The sequence below is a fragment of the Plectrocnemia conspersa genome, unplaced genomic scaffold (genome assembly GCF_051122295.1).
Source record: "Plectrocnemia conspersa isolate PC_06_02 unplaced genomic scaffold, ASM5112229v1 ptg000011l, whole genome shotgun sequence".
Classification (NCBI taxonomy): Eukaryota; Metazoa; Arthropoda; class Insecta; order Trichoptera; family Polycentropodidae; genus Plectrocnemia; species Plectrocnemia conspersa.
In genome coordinates, this window is record NW_028277175.1 from 19,643,688 (window position 1) to 19,667,177 (window position 23,490).

The following is a 23,490-nucleotide window of genomic DNA, read 5'->3' on the forward strand; positions in this document are numbered from 1 at the left end:
TTTAAACAAAAATAAATTAATTTAGGTGCAGCTTTTGACGGATATTTTATTTAATCAATAAAACTAAATTTACAGAATTTAGTGAAAATTTAGTTACTTCAAAAACAGCAGAAATACATACAAAAATAATTTCACCTAAATTATTTTATGAAATATGGACAAAAATAAATCCAAAAATATTTCTGACAATAAAAAATGAAGTGTCATTGAATAATTTTAATTTTATTTTTTACACCTAGTATGCAAACAAAAATAATTAATGTATGTATAATTCTCAAATATAATACGTTATTTTTTCGTGCATTTTGTATAATTTTATAAGCAATAAAATTAGAAATATTTTGGCTTAATTTTAAACAAATATTTACATATCTGACACACTGAGGACGGTTGAAACCGGTTTTTTATTTATAAAATAACCGAAAACCATTTCTATTCGGATGGTTTTTTGAAAGACCTGTGTTAATTATTTGTTACAATAAACGTTAATAATCAAAGACTATTAAAAAAACGAGAAAATATCATTGCTTATTAAAAAAACGAGATTTAAGTTTGTCGACGGGAAAATATTATAGCGTAACATTGTGGAAAGTCCCTATACAATTTTGAAATCTGCCGATTCTCACTCGGAATAGTTTCTTCTAACTTATTATTTATGTAGTAAAGCAAGGATAAACCCGATTAGATTAGTTATGAAAACCGAAAAAATATCATTTAAATATTATACTTCCGACCTCTATTCAAATTTTCCAAGAAAGCGTGTACATTTTCAAACATCTGGCAGGGATCCACCCCTTTTTATACAGCTGTTGTAAAACATTTTAAAATATTCATGAAAAAAAAATAATGAAAATTCTCAAAAATTAGAATTTTTATTCCGAGGAATTCTCGAGAAGAAACACTACCAATAACCCACGAAAATCTCTGTATAAGACTTTTTCAAAATCTGTATATACATATTTTTCACTGTTTTGGTGAATGACAGCATGTTATTGACAGGCAGGATAAAAACCATGTTACTTTTTCCAACAAAACTTAAATGTGATTGAAGACGAGTGTAACTATGGATAATCGTTTCGCTGCGACTGGCCTACATTTTTGATGCACAACCCTTTTTATGAATATATGTGACTTTTGTGCATTTCTAAAGATCAGTAAATGCTGTTGATGCTGTTGCTCCAACAGACCTATAAGAAGTAATTGACATATAGAATGGATTTATTTTATATATACGAGAGAGAGAGTCCGAAAGCTATAAAGTGAGCAATATTGCCGCTAAATAATACTACTATTCATGTGCCATATGACGCACATCAAACGGAAAAGCAGCTGCTGAAAGATAGTGGCGCCTCTCAGTGAGTGTTCCATTATCGATAAGTTCCATATAATAGCCAAGACCTTGCTCCTAGTGATTTTAATGAGTTTATTGGCCCTCTTAAACAATATCTTTCCCACGACGAAGAGTATTAAAATAAATTAACATATAATAAGTTCCATATAATAGCCAAGACGTTGCTCCTAGTGATTTTAATGAGTTTAATGGCTCTGTTAAAAAATATCTTTCCCACGACGAAGAGTATTAAAATAAAACGAATACCAGTCAAACGAATTCTACACTGCCGGTTTTCAGGGACAGGTGCTTAAATGTGATTCCATCTCGACCTGTAACTTATTTATTAACTTTCCCTTGTATATCAGAAGAAAGCTTTGGTGCACATCGCTCGTTCACGTCTCAAGGGTGGGGACGATCGACGATCGATTCGCCGCCGATTAAGACGAAACAAAACAAAACAAAACGGCGACCGTCACCCTCAAGACTCGTCTGTCAGATTCCGGCGTCGGGACGCGCAGTTTATTTGCGTGCGGAATGTGTCGCGAATTAATCTCGCGCCGGTTTGCCGCTCGCTCCTCCGCCAGTCTGCCAAGAATATCGCCGCCGGAAAAGCGTTGTGCAACACCCGCCAGCTGCGTCTTCCGAGTCCTAGTTGCAGAGTCCTTGCTGCAGTTGCCCTAAGATGCCCTGTGAAGTGAGGCTGACCAGGGACCCCGCAACTTCCGGATGGGGCTTCCGGCTGACCGGTGGCGTCACGTTCAACATGCCGCTCACCGTGTTCGAGGTAATTTGTGTGCATTTTTATGGGTGAACGTGTCCTTATATGGTGTTATTTAAAAATATGAATGTTTTAGGTAAAGTTTTAGTCATTACTTCATATTGCCTTCTACAAAATTGAAATAATGTCAATCAACTTAATACTTTTACTCAGGGCTCTTTTTTAACACAAAAAGTGCCGGATCTTTTTACTAAAGAAAATTATATTAAAATATTATTTAAATTAGCTTTTTCTATGCCACGAAGCGAAAATAAAATCATCATAATTTATTCTTTACTTTAGACATGTCAAATCTAAAGTAAAATAAAATTGTAAAACATCATATATTTGAATAAAAGTTTATAGTGATTTCCAAAGTTTTATCCAATTCTCATCTGACAAATAATTTTGATTTTTTTGTATTTCTATGGCCGAATAAAATCTGAGAAATCACAGATCAACTTATTTTGAAGGATCGAAAAGTGGCAATGGTGGTCCGACGAGTTTGATGAATAAAAGTGCCTAATCTGGATTGGTCTTGAACGAAACTCTTATTGGGGTAATAATTAAATTTATTTGCGAAACACTTGAAAAAATGGGAATAAAGTTCAGAGCATATATCAAACGCAATATTTTTTTAGAATGTCTTTTCGAGAATGTATACGCTAAATCTATGAATCATTTATCTTTCGTTTATGGTAGTCTGATTGACATGTTCCTAATGTCACAGAACATCAATAACTTAGCCAATATAACCCAAAGTGTAAACTCAACATTTTTTTCTATCTAGCAATATTTTAAAATTGACTCAAATAACGTGGAATAAAATGCTTTCGAATCAATAGGTGTGAAATCAGGAACGTCATTTGCACTTGCCTCTCACCCCTTGAATTAAGCCAGAAATACTATGAATTATTAAGAAATCACAATATTAAAAAAACGATCACTGATTGGCCAGCTTTTGCCTATGATTCCAAACCTAGAAAGAACAATTTCGAAAATATTTTTAAGAATATGTCATTTCAGTGAAATCATATCGGATATATGTTTTACTAGTAAAATTTAATTTATCTGGCAGGTGCTAGTAAAGTTATATGATTAAAACTTTTCCATACGTAGTAATATACACATTTATATACCTATCATTATTTATTTACATGCAATGTATAAATGATTTTATTTTACAGTGAAGTTATATTTTTACTAGTGAAGTCCAAATACATTTTCACCAGTGCATATATATTATATATTTCCAGTAGTGAAAATATAATTCAACTGATGAAATTATATGCCGCTTTAATATGTCTATGAAACTCAATTTGACAGTTGCGAAACGTCTATTTTCTGTTTAAACCCAAACCTCTAATGAAAGTTCCTACACTAATTATAGTTTTAGAACTTTCATTAGGTCAAGTTAAAAATCTCAAATAATATAATAAAGCTTTAATTTTAGTCATAATATATCAATTTTAAAGTCCATAGACAAGATTAAATTTTGTAGTAAAATGTAAGATTAAAGAGAATGGCATAGAAATATTTCAGAACCATTCATGTTTTGCTTTTGATAAGTTTACTATATGAATTTGCATATCGTAAAAACACGCGAAAGGGCTCACCCGTCCCAATATATTGTTAACAACAAAAAAGTGTATCTACTATGAGTAAAAAAAAACAGAAACTTTATGAAGTTCCTATCATTATCAAGTCTCGCGGATTATAAACTTCATAAAATTTTGAATGAAAATATTATTTTCTTCTATTTATGAATCATCTAATTCTACAAGCATAATTTGCTCTTTTCATATTTCCAATATTGAAGAAAAAAAAAATTATTACTGATTTACTAATAGGGATTTACTGTCCCTTTTCGATAGTTCTAGGACACTAACCACCTGGACATATACGCCCCAGACTAGTTTATTCTAAAATAAATAAAAAGATTGACAAATTCGCACCAAAACAATATTTTTCGTGATTGCCACATAAGTTTTAAACCCTTACAGAATTTGTCGGTAAAATTCTCATTTATTTTCTCAACATTTCCTCGTTTACTAAATATTGTGACTTTATTAGTGATTTACAGGTATTATTTTTATCAGAATACTTTATCAACTACATCGGATGTGGGAAAGAATAAGGAAGAAGTTATTAATTACAAACGCAAAGTGAAAATTTAGGTTATTTAGCTTCAAGAAAACGTCGATGTTGAAATGACAGCGTAGCGCAATTTTACTCATTATTATTTTACTAATAAACTACTATTTTAATAAAAAAAAATGCAAATGTCTATAAAATTAAATTATTTTACTCATAAATTTCTATTTGAATAAAAAATAACTTGGAAGCAATTTCTATTACTTTAATATTTTTATACTTATTTCTGTCCATTTACAATTTTTTCGCCGCATTGCCAATTCATATTTGATATTTTCCTTCAGGGAAATATAAATTTATACTTAAAATGAGTTATATTATGGTATATAAGTTTTCTAGGAAAACGGTAAAATATAGTGGCTTCCCGTTGTGTTCTCTACTGAATTATTTGATATGATATGTGGGAAGGAAGTAGTAAAATATAGGAAAACATTTCTCGCAATATTATATTATTTTATAATAAATACTAAGCGTGTAGAATAATAAGGGCGAATCCATAAGTTTTTACTTTTTTATTATTTCATAATATGATTTAATAGTATTTTTTAACTCTCTAAGATGATACTATATTATAAAACAAGACTTTCGGAATATTAACGGCGATCTCCCGACACGAAATTCAATTTGTGTCTTAAGATAACATACGTTTGAAGGTCGACGTCAATTAGCCCTTAATATTCTCTAACACTTAAAGAACTTAAAAATCGATTACCTCACAACTAGGATTCTCAGCTATTCGTAGTTTTCCACTATTTGAATATTGAATAAAAAATAGATGAAGTATTCGAATATTCGAATATATTCGTATTTATTTATTTAAGCAATTTGTTCAAAAAATCAATTAAATTCCTGCAAACTATTATTTAATTAAAAATAAATTATTGGTTGTTAGTAACTATTTTAATTAATCACTAATTAACTTTTAGAATATTATAAAATATGCATAACACAATGCTGTGCGAATTACTGAAGTCAAAAGACACAACGTCAAAAAAATATGTCTAATTTAATATTACATACTTTTAGATCAGGTATATTTTAAATCAACAGAATTAAGATCAGCTGCGATTAAATTAATTCAGCAAAATTATGTATCGAATTTATTGTATATACCATAGCTAATAATGTTTGTAACGAATTTAATTTACATAAAGATCAGATCCATTTTAGCGTTTGTTTTGTGCGTATTTGCATATAAATTAAAATACTATAAATAAATTAACCGCGATCAAATTATTAAATTGCTTAAAATACAAAAACGTAAAACGAAATTTTTGACGCACGCCTGTTTTTGAGATAAGCGTTAAACGAAGTATCTTTCGTCATTTAGTTTCGTTCAACGAACGAATTCTGTGATTTTTGGTCAAAGTATACACGGCCGATATGCGTTTCATTGACAAGCATTTTTTTGTTGAGAAGCGTCTGATTGTCTTCCATTTTGAAACAAAATAATGGCGCGCATATGACCATGGATTTTGGAGCGGCACTAGTCACTCGAGTACATCGAGAGAAAAAACGATTGTATGTTGCTCAAGTATACAAATTATTTTATTAAAAAAAAATCGTTTTATTTATAGCTTACAATTTGTGACAAATTACGTTATCCATATTTGGCAAAAATATAGTTCAATGTGGTTTTGGCCGAAATTTTTTTTAGTAAATCAAAAACAAATAATTTTTACTAATTTTTTTACACGCGACGAAAGGTTTTTTTTAATGTTAAGCATATAAATGAAATCTATTAATTATTTTATATGCGATTTTTCTATTAATATATTGACTTTCATTTATATTTTTGTTTATTAGTTTGTTGCATAGCAATCATCTGATTTTTATTATGTTAAAAACAAAACGTGATTATTTAATATCTTTCGTAGTAGACAACCATATTTTTTATTTATTTCATGAAAGGTGTAGTGTTCTTTATTTTTTTCTCGTATACAATATGGTGATAACAAAATCTTTACGTATCCTTTTTTATACAGGTTTAAACTGAAGCACTGCAGCGCAAGCCACAAGAAATATCAATTTTGGATTTGGTGAGGGTTTTGTTAATAGCTACGTGTTTTTGTTCATATGTAAAGACATTGCTGATATATCGAGTAAAATTTAAAAAAATGTAAGTCGAGGTTCCAGTGTATATAAACTATACAAATCTGACATGATGAACTTAGATTTGCAATATCTATTTATTTTTCCATTTTATTTCTTTATATACAACAGAATTATGTTCCAGCTCTTTCTATATGCATTGCCCAAAAAATACTGATTTCACATGCTCTAAATATATTCCAATAAACAAACTCATTTAAAATCATTTTTATAACTTCAAAATATCATTATATTTAGCACGCAACTGTTGTAAAATAAATAATGTTTATAGAAGTCGGACTTTTAGATATCACATGAAACGCTGTTGCTACGAATTAGTATAAAAGTCGAAATGTTTTCATAAATAGTTTTTCAGAATAAATGTACGATTTTCTATCTTGTCTTGTCTTGTCTTACGCAGAGAACATTCTAAGATAAAAATACTGAGCTTTCGCAAAGTCGATCTCAATACGCAAATAACTAATTCGTTTAAGTGATTTACAATTGTAAGATACAATGTAAACATATTATTGAATATTGTTAATTTTAGTATTGTAGTATATTTAGTATATAAAATATTTATATTTGCTACAATCGATACATTGCTATGTATAGTTTTTTTATCGCTCAAATCAAGGCTCATAATCTACATAAACATTCCTTGATATCGATTTAATTTCATGTTATATACATATTAAAATATTAAAGCTTTATTGCTTTTCGTCCACGTGTTTCACATCTACGAGGTGAAATTGCGAATGTACAAGATTACAAAACGCATTTGTACTACTTTCTGTTTATAAACAAATCTTCTTGGCATGTCACCGAACCTGTCAATTAGTCAACGCGGACGTCGATTACCGAATCGGGATTTCGACATCGTTCTTATTTTTCTTCCGACTCGTCCCAGAGGTCTTTGAAATCTCTTGAAATCGTTTAAACGTTGAATTAACGTCAGCACTTGAAAAAATCCTAACTAATGGATCTAAAAATGATTTTGTAAAATATACGTCTGAGATTTCAAGATAAGAATTTTGGACGTCTATAATTCAAACTATGAATATTAAGAGTATATTCGATATTATGAAGCTGTGTTTCTATTTTAAAGTCTAACTGGAAAATTTGCACAGCTGAATCTCATGATATTATTAGCAAAGTGTGAATCATAAAGCGAGTCTGGAGGATTACTAACCGATGAAAGTGAGAGTATTCAATATGCAAACTAGTTCATACTCGTTGAAAGATTAAGTACTTTTAATACTATAATAACATACTTAAAATACTTTATAATAATACTAAAAACATTGCGTGTTTCAATAAAAGTTTTATTAAATCCAGATAAATAAAAGCGACAATGTTTAGTCATGTAATTATAATTTCTTTATGGAGTCTCTATTGTGGTCGTTATCTAATGTGAATTATATTTATTTTACTTTTATTAAAATTGTATTAAATGTAAATACAGATTTATTTTCATTATCTCTTGGATTAATATCGTGATAAATAATTAAAATAAATGTCATGAATAGTAACATTTATTGATTATAAACTGTAATAAAATACTATATGTCACTGATTTACAGACTTTGGTCTCAGTTTAATTGTTTTTAACAATATAGACTGACAATTAATATTTACCATAAATAAATATACATATAAATTAGAATTTCTATGTTAGTCTAATGCAGTGGTTCTTAACCTTTTCAAAGTCACGGTGCACTTTTGATCAAGGGAAAAAGTGGCGGTGCACCAGAATTAAGAGGTCGAAAAAAATATGTGGACCTAATTTTTATTACATATTTAAAAAAAATAATAGTTACCTACAAAATTACATACAAATTTTTTACATATTTTTTAAAATTAAATTATATAAAAAAAGTTTGTTATTGAAAATAAATTTAGGTAGTTAATTTTGCCCTAGAACCAATTTTTAATTACGTGTTTTATTAAAAATATTTGTATTAATATTTAAAGGTGCTCTTTGGATGGCAAATCTAAGTGGTGCATTTTCCCCCCTTTGTTTACCCAAAATGACGTTCCTGCTTAACATAATGGAATTTATATGATCGATCAAAAATTAATTAATATGATACCTGAGCTTGTTGGCTTTTGCAGATATCAGAAATATTAGGTCGAATATTTTATGTAGTTACCCTGAATTCTTCGTTTAAATTTTTTTCTGTCTTTCTCGTTTTTTAGTTTTCATATTAGTTGTTGTTGAGAAACCAAGCTCACACAAATATGATGTCGAAAACTGTAACAAAATTTTCAGTGCCTTCATGTAAAGAACTGAATATTCCTCTTGGACAGTAATCCAAAAATTCTTCATAGTTATTTCGGAAAATTTAATTTTTAGAGTACGATCAGTCGACAATTGGACTAATTTGATGATTTCGTATCCGGTCATACTTTTTTATATTAAGGAATGAAAAAAAATGTGCAAATTTTTCTTCCAATAAAGTTAAATGGTCTATTATTTCGGAAATAACTCCCTTGGGAATGTTTTCGTTAAGTGAAGGAAACATATTTTTTCTATTATTAAATTTTTCGAAAGAGTTATTTTTTTCCGAAATCATGTCAATTTGTCAATGGATGTCATAAATTTTTCGTTTTTTCCTTGAATGCTTGTGTTAACGTTATTTAAGTAATTAAAAATATTAGCTAAATATGCCACTTTAGCATACCAATCATTATTCTGAAGACATTTTACAAAATCATCCATACCTTTATTTCGAAAAAAGATTAACAATTCATTCTTAAATTCTATGAATCGGCATAAATCTTTACCCTTAGATAACCACCTGACTTCAGTGTGAAAAAGCAAACACTCGTACATAGCTTCCATAGAAATGCAAAGTTTTTTAAACATCTTGATTTTATGAAATTCACTATATTTAAAACTTGATTTAGTACAGGTTTTAGTGTTGCTGGTAATGTTTTCGAAACTAAAGATTCTCTATGTAAAAAACAGTGCGTAGATATAATATTAGGTTTTCTTGTGCCTACCATTGAAGGAGCACCATCCATACAAATTCCTACACATAACTCCCATGGTATTTTAAATTGTTCTAAATATGAATAAATAAGATCAAAAACATTTTGTCCTGTCGTATGCTCGGTAAGTTCTTTGCAGCATAGATATTGATTCACTATTTTGTTTTCATTTATGAAACGAACGAATCCTAGTATTTGTGTCTTACCGCTAATGTCAGTAGATTCGTCGACTTGTAAAACAAAATATCGCTTGGAAAGTTTATCGTTAACTGTTTTCTCTGTATCATCCGACATATTTAATTATTTTGTTTATTGTATCGTTTGACAGAGGAATTTTCATAATTTCCTTTTTGCTTCATCGCCAAATATAATTTTTCCTATTTTACAATATGCAGGTAAAATTAAAGACTCTGCTATAGTATGTGGTTTTAATTGTACAGCAATCAATTCAGCAATCTTGTATGACGCTAGTTGTGCCTTATCGGAAATTTTAACAGTTTTTTCAAAATATTTCGCTTGTTTATTTTGCATGCTTAACAATCATTTGAAGTAATCTTTACTTTTTGATGCAAGATCGGCGTGCTTCGTAGTGAAGTGGCGATTTAACTTGTCAGTCAGTATACATCGCGCTATTGGACAGTTTTTCTCCACATACAACACATAGTGGAATGTGATATCCTTCCTCATTGATGCTAGTAAAACTGAAACGTAAATATTCTTCAGAATACTGTCCATTCATTTTTTTGATTTTACTGGATATATTTTCTTTTGTATGAGACGTATGATGTCTAGTAACATCGTCACTACTTCTTCCACTTGTACTCCCAGTGTCATTAATATTTTGGTTCACAATTTCGTTTGGTAATAAATTTATCCATTGTGGGGTATCACGAATATAATAAAATATAAATTGATTGAAACATTAAGATTTCACCATTTTGCGTATTATTTTGTTTTTACCAATTTTCTCGCGGTGCACTTGCAATAAGTTCGCGGTGCACTGGTGCACCGCGGTGCACCGGTTAAGAACCACTGGTCTAATGCAATCATCGAATTTTTCAAATCCGTTATGATTCCGACACTAAAAATTGTGTTTCTATCTACATTGACTTTTAATATGAATATATTAACAGTGATCCAATGAAGTATTTTTTCACGTACGCTTTAATCGTTCGACTGTTTATTGGCTCAGTAACAAAAAATGAGGTTAACATAAACGTTAATATCTGCCAACTGTATTTATCGTATTATAATATACATTTATGTTGAACGAAATTTATTAATGTGTTATATGATTTTAAAAATATTTTAATGCGACTTAAAATATTACATAAGCTTGTTTTTTATTCTGGAAATATATTTTTAAGTATTGCACATGCTTTTTGAGAACATTCTGGGTTTCACATGAGCGAAAAAACACAGTGGGCGAATTTCGCCTTTTCCGTATTTATTATATTAAAGCTATTCTTGTAAATGTTCAATAGTTGGCACGCCTCTCTACAAAACAAAGACATAAAGAAGAACTATAAATTGCATCTGCCGATAAGAAATCAATGTCAATTGGTAGCAATTTATTTTATTAATCTAACAAGCAATTTATGCCAAAATGATCTCGCAATCCTGTCAAAAAAATTGCCAACGATTGCATTTTCTCGGCTGCAGTGCCTAAATGCGTTTTTGACGATATCAGTTACAGATCTCGCGTTCGTTCTAATACATCTAAAGAGTTTTAATCATTTAGAATAACATCATGGAAAACACTAAATATCGCCAGGGTCTGTTTAGACTTTTACAAGTGTATTCTATGTACAGTGGCATTACAATTGACGAAAATAAATATGGTGTGTTATTCGAAGAACAATCCACGTCTTCAGTAAGTAAATTTGTGCATAGTGTTTTTATTATTTTTCTTTGATATATAATACTATAAAATGTATATTGAATACTGGCCAAGACACAAGAAAACGATGTGAGTGTGACAAGTATGTCTCGTTTCTAGTCTTGTCATTCGTGATTTATATTGAATAATATTTACACTGTAAATTAATATTTCGTCGCTAGTGTATTACATAACTATTATTCAATATCTTTTTGATTTAAAAATATAAATTTAATGCCAAAATGTATATTATGTATTATATAGATAAAATAATGGTAATTTATTAATATCATACAATTACACAGTAAATCATTATATTGAAAACTGCATAATTCTTCACTGTGAATATTTATAACTTGTATTATAAAAATACATTTGATTATTTTTGCATTATTGATTTCTGATTATTATTGTGAAGGTGTTAAGTCAACCACTTCATAAATCATTGTCGGTAATAATAACCGATTAAATAACAATGGACCGTTATCGATTGTTATTTTTACAATCAAATTATAATACTTGACAAAAGTTTTTAATAGATAAAGTACGGAAGCGATTCATATTTTGTTAACAACAGTTCAGTAATAAAAAAAAACTAAGATTAATAATGTGATTATGATTGGTTTTTAATGTATTAACTTTTAACATATGGATGGATTTCGTCCCGCCGTTCCATTGCTACTAAACTTCTGTATTTCACCAAAACGGTGACGAATAGACGTCGTACATACGGATTTTGAAAAGGCCTTCGACAATGTCTGTCATAGGCAAAGCCGCCGAGAGCGAACCTGGGCCTTGGGAAAGCAATAATTTCAGCCCTCATGACAAAAATGGCATTTTATATCGTAATTAAATTTATTAAATAATTGGTACAAGTTAAACCTTTCTATGATAATATTAAATATAAAAATTAGCCACCGCTACGATATATTTACTGAAATCGTATTTTATGCGAAATATTTGAATTAAGCATTAAAAATTATTAAAAATATCTACTCCTAATATTTACCTGATAATTAGTCGCGTTTTCTTTGTTGCTCAGTGTTGCCATATAGTGAATTTTCAGTCCAGGTTAGAAGCAATAAAATCGTGCCATCGCGGTGAAAACGCTCGATTATCAAGCGTTTATATCAAGACTTTTTATAACAATAATCCAATAAAGTACATCTAAACCGAATTTTGACCAATAGGAGAGCGCAAAAAACAATTATCACTTCTCAGAAGTCAAAAATCCACGTCAAAAGCAATAAAATCGTGCCGTCACTATCGCAGTGGGAACGCTCGTTACCGAGCGTTCCCACTGCGACAGTGCCGACACGATTTTATTGCTTTTGACGTGAATTTTTGCCTTCTGAGAAGTGATAATTGTTTTTTCGCTCTCCTATTGATCAAAATTCAGTTTGAATATACTTTGATCAGCCCTCTTAAATTTGAAGTCCATAGTAATATCGGTAAGGATAGCTCTCATATTTTTAAAACATAGTTTAATATCAAAATGCAGACAAACTATTACGCAATATGTGAGATGCGATGTCTATCTGTACTTATTCTTCCACTTATTTTCCCCTGAGTTGGCTTAGTTTGTATTTGGGACTTAACCAAATGAAAGTTCTAACTTAACGGACGTTTCGCAAGTGTCAAATTGAGCTTCATAGACATTTTAGAGCAACATATTATAAATTATATTTTCGCTAGTAGAAAGATATTTCTACTGTTGAAAATTTATTTGGACTTCACTAGTAAAAATATAGCTTCACTAAAAAATACACATTTACTTAAATAAATAATGATAAGTATGCAAATATATATATTACTATATATAGAAAAGTTAAAATCATATAATTGTACTAGCACTTACCAGATAATTTATATTTTCACTGGTAAAAATATATATCTACTGGTGAAAATGTATTCCGATATTATTTTACTGAAATGACATATTTTAACAAATATTTTCGGGTTAGATTCGAGACAGTTTTTTCTAGATTTTTTTTTAGGAATAACTACATGTAACTGAAAATATTATTTATTTATTTTGCTGCATTAAATCCAGTTGTCAAATTACTGATAATACAATCTATAAAAACAATTTATATAATTTAGCTGGTGCTGTTGTTGATTTTTCCTTATTTCTTTTTGTTTCTTCTTTATGTATTCGATCTGAAAATACAGATAAAATACCTAAATTTACTACTACTAATATACATTTATTGAATATTTCATCTCATGTCTAATATTTTTTTAACGTTCAAAAGGAATTATGTCAATAATAATTTGCAAACAAATTTTAACCGCTATACAGTTACAGGCCGCCTGACTAAAGGGGCTCTGAAACAGAACTGATAAAAATGAATTATGAAGCAATCTCTTTCTGTGTGAAATAAAATTATACAACGCATAAAATCATATCAATGAAAAATGTTTATTTATTTATTTATTTTATTTATTTATTAAAATTATAACCATCGTGACCTGACAGGCAAACCTAATGCGTCACGATAGTCAAAAGTACTAATACATCATAATACATACAAATATAAACAAGACAAAACAACAGACACAAATCACCTCAACAGGTGTGCATTGTCCCATACGAACTGAACCAAAACTCCATATGTGCAAGTGAAAATATCAATATTACTATGGACAGAATTGAGCAGATGAATAGCCTTGGCCAGAGAAGAGTTGGCAAGTGCTCCAGTTCTAGACTTTACAGGCAAGAATAGTGGACGCGACCGAGAACACTAACCACCTTCAGGAGCCCACATTTGAAGCTGCTCGAGCACTGAAGGATTGTCTACGATGCCATTGAGCAATTTCCAGAAGTGTTTAATTACATAAACACTTCTGCGAGTCGACAAAGAAACGTATCCCAGGGCTCCCAAAATAAAAGCACTGGGAAACAAGAACGGATAATACCCGTATTCCTTCAAGTATAAATATCGAAGAAATTTACGTTGTACTTTTTCCAGCTTCAATTCATTACATTTACTCATTACGCCTGGGATCCAAATGATGGAGCTAGTTTCTAGTATGCTGCGGACTAGAGTATCATAAAGAGTGCGCAATACTAAAGTATTCCTAAAGTAACGCGCATTTCTCAAGATAAAACCGAGCATTTTTAAGGATTTGCTATGAGTCTCTGCAATGTGCTGGCTAAATTTCCAACGTTCTTCGAAAGTCACTCCTAAATCCTTAGTTGAAGAAAACCTTTCCAGAAAATATCCACCTAGATGGTATGAATATTTTGCCGGCGTTAACGACCTTGAAAATGCAATTGTGTGACATTTCTTTACACTGAAAGGCAATTGGTTATAGCAAGCCCATTTCCATATAGAGTTGAGATCCTCCTGTAAGTCGATGGAATCAGAAATCGAATGCATTTTCTTGTAAATTTTCAAGTCATCTGCATATAATAAAAAATCTGAATGCTCTATTGCTGTTTCTATGTCATTAATGAACAATAAAAACAACAATGGACCCAAATTGGATCCTTGAGGTACTCCAGTAGGGGTCTTATATCGTTCTGAAAAAGAGTTATTATACTTGACGAATTGATATCTATTGGTCAAGTAATTTGAGAATAGATTTATGAGATCTTCAGAAAACCCGAAATTAGATAACTTTTTTTACAAGTAAAGCATGGTTAACTTTATCAAATGCTTTTTCAAAATCTGTGTATACGACGTCCACTTGTACACCAGAGTCCAATGATTTTGAAACATAGTTAGACAAAACCATTAGATTAGTGACAGTGGATCGAGATTTACGGAAACCATGTTGTTGGTCGAGAAGCATACACCTGCAATGATTAAAAATGTATTTATGCAAAACAATTTCAAATAATTTTGCAGGTGATGAGATCAAAGCTATTGGCCTGTAATTGTCAAAACCAATAAACCATGAAAAAAAATATATATAGACAAAAAGTTACTTTACATATAGACTTTATCAATAGACTTTGATTGAAGTTTCTTGGAAGCCAAAATAGCTGAAACAATATGAATAAAAAGTTAAATATAATGAAGGAAGTATGACACTCCAAAAATTATTGTCTCAAATAAATTAGCGTTACGATCAGCTATAAATTATGTGAAATAACTTTCTCTTTCTCTATGGCTTTATAAGCGTTGCTTATTTTCAATAATCAATTATAATTATCTTTATTAAATATTTACAAGTAAAGTATAAAATTCAAAGCTGTAAGGTTTGAGCCTCAGATTATATTCTAGAGACTCTTCATTGTCATATCCGAATATCAACGTTAATCTTAAAATATTTTTCATATTTTCTATTTATTTATTTTTTCTAGAAAGGAGCACAAAAAAAAATTTTATGTTATTATATTAGAAAATAATATTCTGCTATATACATATGTGATAAAAATAATAAATTATTAATATGGTAATTAATAATAATAAACATATTAATGTTTGTACATATGTAAAAAAAGTATATTTGAGTCTGGAACCATAATTTTATTAGTGTTTCTCTAATACTAATTCTATGCTACGATAGTCGTATTTATAGTGAGCGCTTGTGAATGAACCCACGTCGTAGCCCACCTTTGCTAATTGATTGTGATGAAAACATAAGTGTTTATTTTCGTTATGATGTCTCGCAGTGAATGTGCATATTTTGCAGTTCAGTGGTCTTCAAATACGCCTCAAGAATAATAATTAAATGTACATTAGTGTATACTCAAAATTTGATTTATATTTTTAGGAAAGTAAAAAGAGTAAATGTAAGATACCAACAAAACATTAGAGGCGATATCTAAAAACAAATTTACCATCTGGCATTCTACGAAGATTTTTTTGAGCAGTTTATAACAACAGGGATGCGTCGTTTTGAACTAAAATCATTATATAATACGATTTATTTTTCCAATGAATATTATTTATACAATTTATAAAATTGTCACAATTGTCATAAACTATCATATGAAGCAGCAATGGATCAAGATTTGTTCCTTGTTCGCTCACTTATTTTAGTATTCATTGAAGTTTAGTAAATTAAAAAGATTACTTTAGCTTTAGTTATCTAAAAATATTTATATATTACGTCTAAGAGACTTTACCACTACTTTTCAATAAGAATTGGTTACAGTTACACATGTAAATATATTTTAATTTTAATTATTTCCCTTTTGTGGATATTAAAATATCTAGGAGCATTCGTTCATTTATATCGCAAACAAAATACTTGATTTTATCTTATTTATCACACATGGGCAAAATTAACAGGTATAAAACTGTTCTAATTCAAAATACTAGTTAAAACCTTACTAGTATTTTTTTAATATACAGACTTGATTCTTATGCAGTCATCTCGTGTTGCCAGCAACATTTGACAATATTGCTGCCAGAGCATTCTAATGCTGAAGAAAACGCAGCTTATGCTCGCTCACAAGTTTATCAATTTATTATCCGACAGCCTTCATTTTTTTTATTCTAGTCTAAATGTGCTTTAAATTTAAAAAATTGCCTTCTAGTAATTTTGATGCGGACCTTAACCTCTTCGGTGAGATCCATCATCCAACAACCAACTACTGAAATTCTTCACATTCTAATTTTATGTTTAATGGGACCACAGTGAGCTTGCTTATTGTCATACATTCTGTTTTATCTATGTTTATTCATAGGTCCTTTTTATACAATTTTTATTTAAACTATTCAAGAATATCTGAATCTCAGTAAATATTACTGTGTCATCAGCATAATGAATGTTATTAATAGTCTCACCGCTGACTTTAATTATTTTTTTCTTTTAATATTGTTTCAGGGTATAAATTGAAAAGATAAGAAGAAAGAACGTATCCCTGATTAACACTTCTTTCTAATGGAATATTTTATAAATATTCTCCCTCAACGCTTATTACTATTTATTGCTTTCAATACAGATATTGATACGAACGCTGTGGTTTTAAAAAGTGTGTGTGGCTATTGTGCAACACTGGGTGCTATACACGATTTCTAATGTTCATTATTGACACCAAACCTTTGTCGTTTGTGTGATTTCAAATTAAACGTTGAAGCCCTCCACAACGTTATTCTTTTTCATAGAGTAATTGTCTAATTATTAGTTAGTGGCCATCACAAAAACAATTCTCTTGTATATTCATAGTTATTTCATGCAGAAAATGTTAATACATTATTGTATGTGATCAATTGTGTATATATGATTGTATAGTCTTAAGCAAATGTTTATCAACGGATTTTCAGATTACTTTAAAACAGTTTAGTATGGCAATAGCCCATATTTTAAATCAGCAACCAATGAGTTTTAATTAATTAATACAAAGTCTTTAATATTGACCAGTCTTCAAAAATAAAGTATTTATGTACTTTAAAATAATATTAGGTGTATTTAAGCAATACAGCTGCTTCAAAACGCGACATCATTGCCAACGAAGGTCTCGAGATTTTCCAAGAAAATCGCTTCATTTGGATCAAAAGGGCGTGACGATCATCAGGCCGGCTATTGTTTGCCAAACCCGATTGTCATATGGCACAACTCCAAAGCCGAGATGGTAGTCGAATCCGCGGCGTCCGGCTGCGTTCACGCCAAGATATCCGGGAAGACGAGCATATATAATTTCCCACCAGTGTTCATCGGGAACTTCAGGAACCCTGCAAGGGTCCCTTGCAGCGCCTCCCGTTTTATTTTCAAAGTCAACTAGACACGGTTAGCTGCTACGATCTATTTCCGATCTGTTATCAATAGATCTTCAGTGTTACATAAAAGTGATATCGCATTTACATTTTTCTCTAACAGATCCATCAATTCAATCGACCTTGTCGCATAAAAATCAACAAACGTCACTTTTGACATTTGTCTTAACACATAAATTTTCGGCCATATACAAATTTATTGTAAAATAGATTTTAAAATAAAGTATATTAAATAATGAATTTAAGAATATACTTTATTTATAAACGCACATACACAGTGAAATCCAATTTAATTGTTTGCTTCTGGATTGATTCCAATGTGTATAAATAGATATTTTTTATCTTTCGCATCGTTTAAATGAAATTAATACTTCTCACTGTTATTTGAATGTATAATTTTTACACTATATTTTATTATGTAATTTTCAGGTCGAGGAAGGGGGAGAAGCGAATAAAAGGGGCATCAGAGTGGGAGATATACTTATTGAAATCAACGGAATGGCTACCAATAAATTAAACTTAAAAGAAGCTAACGCGATCGTCGACTCAAATGACAGCATGGATTTATTAGTCACAAAGTAATTATTAAGATTGTGTAATAGCTGTGCTTGGTGAATATTAATATTTATATACGATTTAGCGTTTTAGACGAAGAAGCTAAAGAACTGGAAGAACTCGCTAACAAAGAAGAACAAGAGTTTTTGTCTACGAGGGTTGATGTTTCAGAATTGGATTTGCAAGCCCCTAGGCCAGCGCCTCGTCCTGAAATAGCTCAGAGAAAATGCTGGCATCCGATAGTTTTGGACACCAACCCTCCGCCAATCATTGAAGAAACAACTGGAGACGAAGTAATATATCACCGTCTAATATAGAACAATAATAAAATGCTCTAATAATTAAATTATTCCAGGAAATGCCTCATAAAAAGATTTTGCGCAACTTTCGCCAAGCTATGACACACAAAAACCTCGATCCTTCCCCAGAGGTAATCATTTACTTTCTCTGCAACAAATTTACGATCTCAGGAAAGAGAAATGTCTAAAAATATTATAAAAGTCGTTTACGTATCGCATTTATGTATATGTAGTGTAAGTAATATAGTATATATAATACGTGTTCTATCGAATTTGGAATCTTTTTTTGTATACATTATTGTGACGATTGTATTAATAGAGCTAATTATAAGTACGAAAATTTTGAACGCGTTCCTCTTCTATTAATTACCCTGATTTGTATAATAGTAATATTTGGAATGTGTTCCCGGATTGTTTCCAACTTGTACATATGTTTTCCGTGGAAATAAAAGACTGTTTACTGAAAATATTTGAGTTTCCTTTACCTTGAACCTATTCCTTAGTAGCAATTTGAATCACGCATGATATGAAAGTATCTATAAATACAAAATATTATAAATAGAAGATACTAAAGCATGTAGTACAGTGTTTCCCAGCCTTTTTTATGCCATGCCCCACCGTAGTCTTTTCAAAAGTCATATACCCCACCGGGATCTTTTTTAATAAAACAGTAGGTAAATTTTCCAAACGTATATTATAATTGAAATAATTACAAAATACAAATTAAAAGTGTAAGTAAAATAAAATAAAATGGTAATGCCTAATCCATTATTAAATTATTAAATTCACTTACGCTTGCTACAAAGAAATTTTTTGTCTGGATCTAACTTGGTTAATTTCAGTCTTAAGCCCCCTCTATTTGTAATATTCAATCGATTTCTTTTTTTAATGAGTAAATCGCTTATGGCGCTAAAACCACATTCCACTAAATAAGATGATGGAAAGGGTAATAATAAATTTCTAGCATGCAAAGTAATATTAGGATATTTTGTGTTAGTTTCTTCGCACATCCATGCCATTATTCCTTTTATATTGAATAAATTTGTAATCGAATCATCATTTTTCATTTCCGAAAGTTCTTCTTCATACAAATTTTCATTTGAAATATCTACCAGCATTGGTTGTGTCAACCAAGCTGGAAAATGTATCTCTTTTAAATCAGCAAATCGTTCTTTAAAATCAGTTGATAAAGTTTGCAGATGGTCCAAAATAACACGTTTAGCATTATCAGTCACTTCACATTTTTGGAGCCAGTAAAATGTTTCAAAATTGTTGTTAAAAATATTTTTTTTAGATAATTCGATAAAAGTGGTAAATGCAAATATCTTTGCTTTTGCATCGACAAGTGTTTACTCCGATCCTTGAAGTTGGCTATTTAAAATATTTCATTTTTCAAATATATCAGTTAAATAGCTTACAAATACTTTACCGTCGACCGTCATCAAAAACTTCATATCGGATCGGTTGATTAAAAAATCACAAAGGGTATCGAATAATTCCATAAATCTTTTTAAGGAATTTCCTTTTGAGAGCCATCTTACTTCAGTGTGAAGTAACAGTCTTACGTGTTCCGCATTTTGTTCTTCACAAAATAACTTGAAGAGACGCTCAGATTTAGCATTAGTTTTAATCATATTGATACACTTTATAACGGAATTTAGTACCTCGTTTAGAACAGGTGAAATGTATTTAGCCACCAAGTTTTCCCTGTGAATAACACAATGCACCACAGTCATATCTGGATTCTCGTCTTTCATTAATTTTAAGCAGCCATTTTTATTTCCCATCATATTGGGAGCACCATCTGCAGCACAAGATATTATATTTTTCATTGGTATATTTTTAACATCTAAATATTCTTTTAGCTTATTAAATATATCTTTGGAGGTAGTGGTGCTTTCTAATGATTTGCAGAATAACATTTCTTCTGCAAATTCTCTTTTATCAATATATCTTACGTAAGCTTGCAACACGGCTTTACTGTCTCTCAAAGTTGATTCATCCATTTGTAGTGAAAATTTTCTTGTTTTCAGCTTTTCAACAAGTTGGATTTCAACGTTTTCACTCAATTCATCTATTCTTCTGCAAACAGAAGTGTTGCTGAGGGGCATAGCCTTCACGAGTTTGTCATCTTGTTGTAGAACTGTTTTAAGAAATGCTGATATTGATGGCTTGATTAGATCCTCTCCTATAGTATGGTTTTTTCCACATTTAGCGATGAGCAATGAAATTTGGTAACTAGCCTCAAGACTACGATCAATACTTGCAGTTTGTGCACAAAATAGATTTGTTAATGTTGTTCGTTTTCCAAATTTTTCTTTAAGATTTTGAAAGAAAATAATATCTGAATTAATATGAGTACTATGTTTCGCTGTGCTTCAAGACGACCTCGTTTCATTGTTTCATTGGTAAAGGATTTCTCACACAGAAGACAAAAAGGTAGGCATTCGTCATGCCCAGCAGGTATAAATCCAAATTTTAAGAAATCCTACGCACGTGGGTATATTTAGTCGTGAACGAGCAAATTATATTTCTATTTGGAATATTTGATAATTTCCGACGTGTCCCATCTCTGAAGCGTGGTGTCCCATCTCTAAAGCGTGGTGCCCCACCTCTGAGGCGTGGTGCCCCACCGGTGGGGCGTACGCCCCACCGTGGGAAACACTGATGTAGTAGATATTATATTAATTTATTTCATATAGACATGATCTGTATTGCAGAAAATTGCTTCAGAACAAGAAGAATCAGTAGAAGAGATATATGAAGAACCTACAGGTTAAATAGAATTTGTTTTATTTTACATAATAGCAATTTTATCAACTTAATTAAACGAGAGCGTGCATAGTATTGACATAATTGAGGCGTTTCGATCTAGCGCAGATATTGCTCAAGAATTGTCGATGGAAGAACAATTGCGAATCATGCAACGTCAATTGGCAGCTCTATGCACATTACCAGCAACCTTGCACAAGTCTTTGGCGGCCGTCACCGAAAAGATAAATAAACTGCTTCCCCCGGATCCAGAACCAGAACTAGAACCAGAATCTGAACAAGAAGTATTTGTATCTATAATTAGCTAAAAAAACATATTTTTTTCTTATTACTTTTTTTTTATTTTAAGATTGATCCAGATGAGTATTATCAAGAAACGACAGAAGAAGATTACACACATGGTATTATTTTATTACACTCAATTATATTCAACAGATTTGGTTATCTTAAATGTATGTTATTCAGATGACCTGTCCATGAAAGAAACGACTGAAGACGACTTGGACACAAGCGAAAAGGTCGATACAGAAGAATCAATCCAAGTTGAAGAAGAAGAAGAAGAGATAGAGCCAGAACCAGTGCTGACTCCAGAAGATATAGAGCGATTGGAAAAACTGAGAAAGGTATGTATCGATTTTTTAAGCACTTAAATCATCGATTAATTATTTAATAAACAATAAAAAAATTGCAGATGGAACAATTAAACAGAGCTTGGCCATGGGGAGACGAAATAAAACCAGTGTATAAGTAAGTATGGGTATTTATCCATAAATTATAAAAGTTAATATTCATTTCTGCCTTTATCTTACAGAATTTCAGATCGCTATAAAGTGTCTAATTCTAAGATGTTCAATAATAAGTAAGATATAATTAATAATAATATATAATTTATTACAATTTTCAGATTTACACATGAATGACAAAATTTATGTTACAGAATTCAAGACATTGAGAGCAAAATGGTTTTGAGAAAAGCTTCTAATTTAATGGATTAAACATGTAATTTTATTTTAATAAACACGTTCTAAAAATATTTATTTATTTTTTATATATACTATATATAGTTTTTTTATATTATTTAATCATCCATTACAAAATTATATAATTACAAGGAATAACAATATTAGATACAAAAACAATCTACAAAGCAAAATAAAAATACATAAATAAACTATCTAAAAATCTTAGCTTTGGACTACAAAATACGACTTCTTTGCCTGTTTTTATTTTATATTTTTTATATTTAATTATTTTTAAGTATAAGACAAATTATTGATTTATAACCATGTTCTACTTTACAGGAAAAAATATACTATTAGCGATAACAAGATAAGACAAATAGAAAATAATTTTACAAATTAAAATGAAAATACATAAATTCATTATTTAATCATTAATCTCAAGAATTAAACAATTACTTGACTATGGACCTAGATCTACTAAAAAAATAAATTGTATACCTTTACAACATTTTATTTATTTGTGTTTAGACATTAAATGTTTATAATTAAATTTGTTCAAATTCATTGATTCTAGAGACTAGTATTTATATTATTTTCCATTAAGATGTTATGATTTTTTTAATTGATTGTATTAAAAATATACTATGAAGTTTTTTTAGATAAGTAAAGAAAGGTGTGTTACTTCTATCGCTGTATTTTAAATGAAGTTTAAAAGCGCTGTTGAATTTTAGGGCCGCAAAGGCAGCAAGCCTCTTGGAGCTTAATTTTGCGATATGCTTAAATATAAAATTAAAGGTTAACAATATTCCTTTTACAGGCACTGGCCGTTAGAAGAGTGTTGAAAAATTAAAATATAAGATATTCATCATCTTATTACTTTTTTAACAATTACCAAAAAACTACTTACATGAATTAAGGAAAAATTGAAAATGTGTAATAAAAGAGCATATGAAACAATAATTTAAAGGAGCACGTAAAACAATATTAAAATTATATGTATGTATATGTGATTAAATTTTT

At 30.1% G+C, this 23,490-nt stretch overlaps 1 protein-coding gene across 1 annotated transcript; it reads left to right on the plus strand.

The window, feature by feature from the left end:
* Positions 1–1,914: 1,914 nt before the first annotated feature.
* LOC148229848 (uncharacterized) lies at positions 1,915–22,539 on the plus strand. Its single transcript, XM_088196951.1, has 11 exons — positions 1,915–2,117; positions 18,312–18,460; positions 18,523–18,730; positions 18,793–18,918; positions 21,457–21,511; positions 21,617–21,792; positions 21,858–21,909; positions 21,974–22,131; positions 22,200–22,255; positions 22,320–22,367; positions 22,446–22,539. Exons 1-11 carry the CDS (start codon positions 2,016–2,018, stop codon positions 22,501–22,503), a joined length of 1,188 nt encoding a protein of 395 aa, XP_088053077.1. The 5' UTR covers positions 1,915–2,015; the 3' UTR covers positions 22,504–22,539.
* Positions 22,540–23,490: the final 951 nt, after the last annotated feature.

Coding starts and splice junctions, on each gene's coding strand:
- LOC148229848 (XM_088196951.1), top strand. CDS start 2,016: ATGCCCTGTGAAGTGAGGCTGACCAGGGACCCCGCAACTTCCGGATGG. Junction 21,910..21,973: donor AGAAGAAGATTACACACATG/GTATTATTTTAT, acceptor TATGTTATTCAG/ATGACCTGTCCATGAAAGAA. Junction 22,368..22,445: donor TCTAAGATGTTCAATAATAA/GTAAGATATAAT, acceptor TTTATGTTACAG/AATTCAAGACATTGAGAGCA.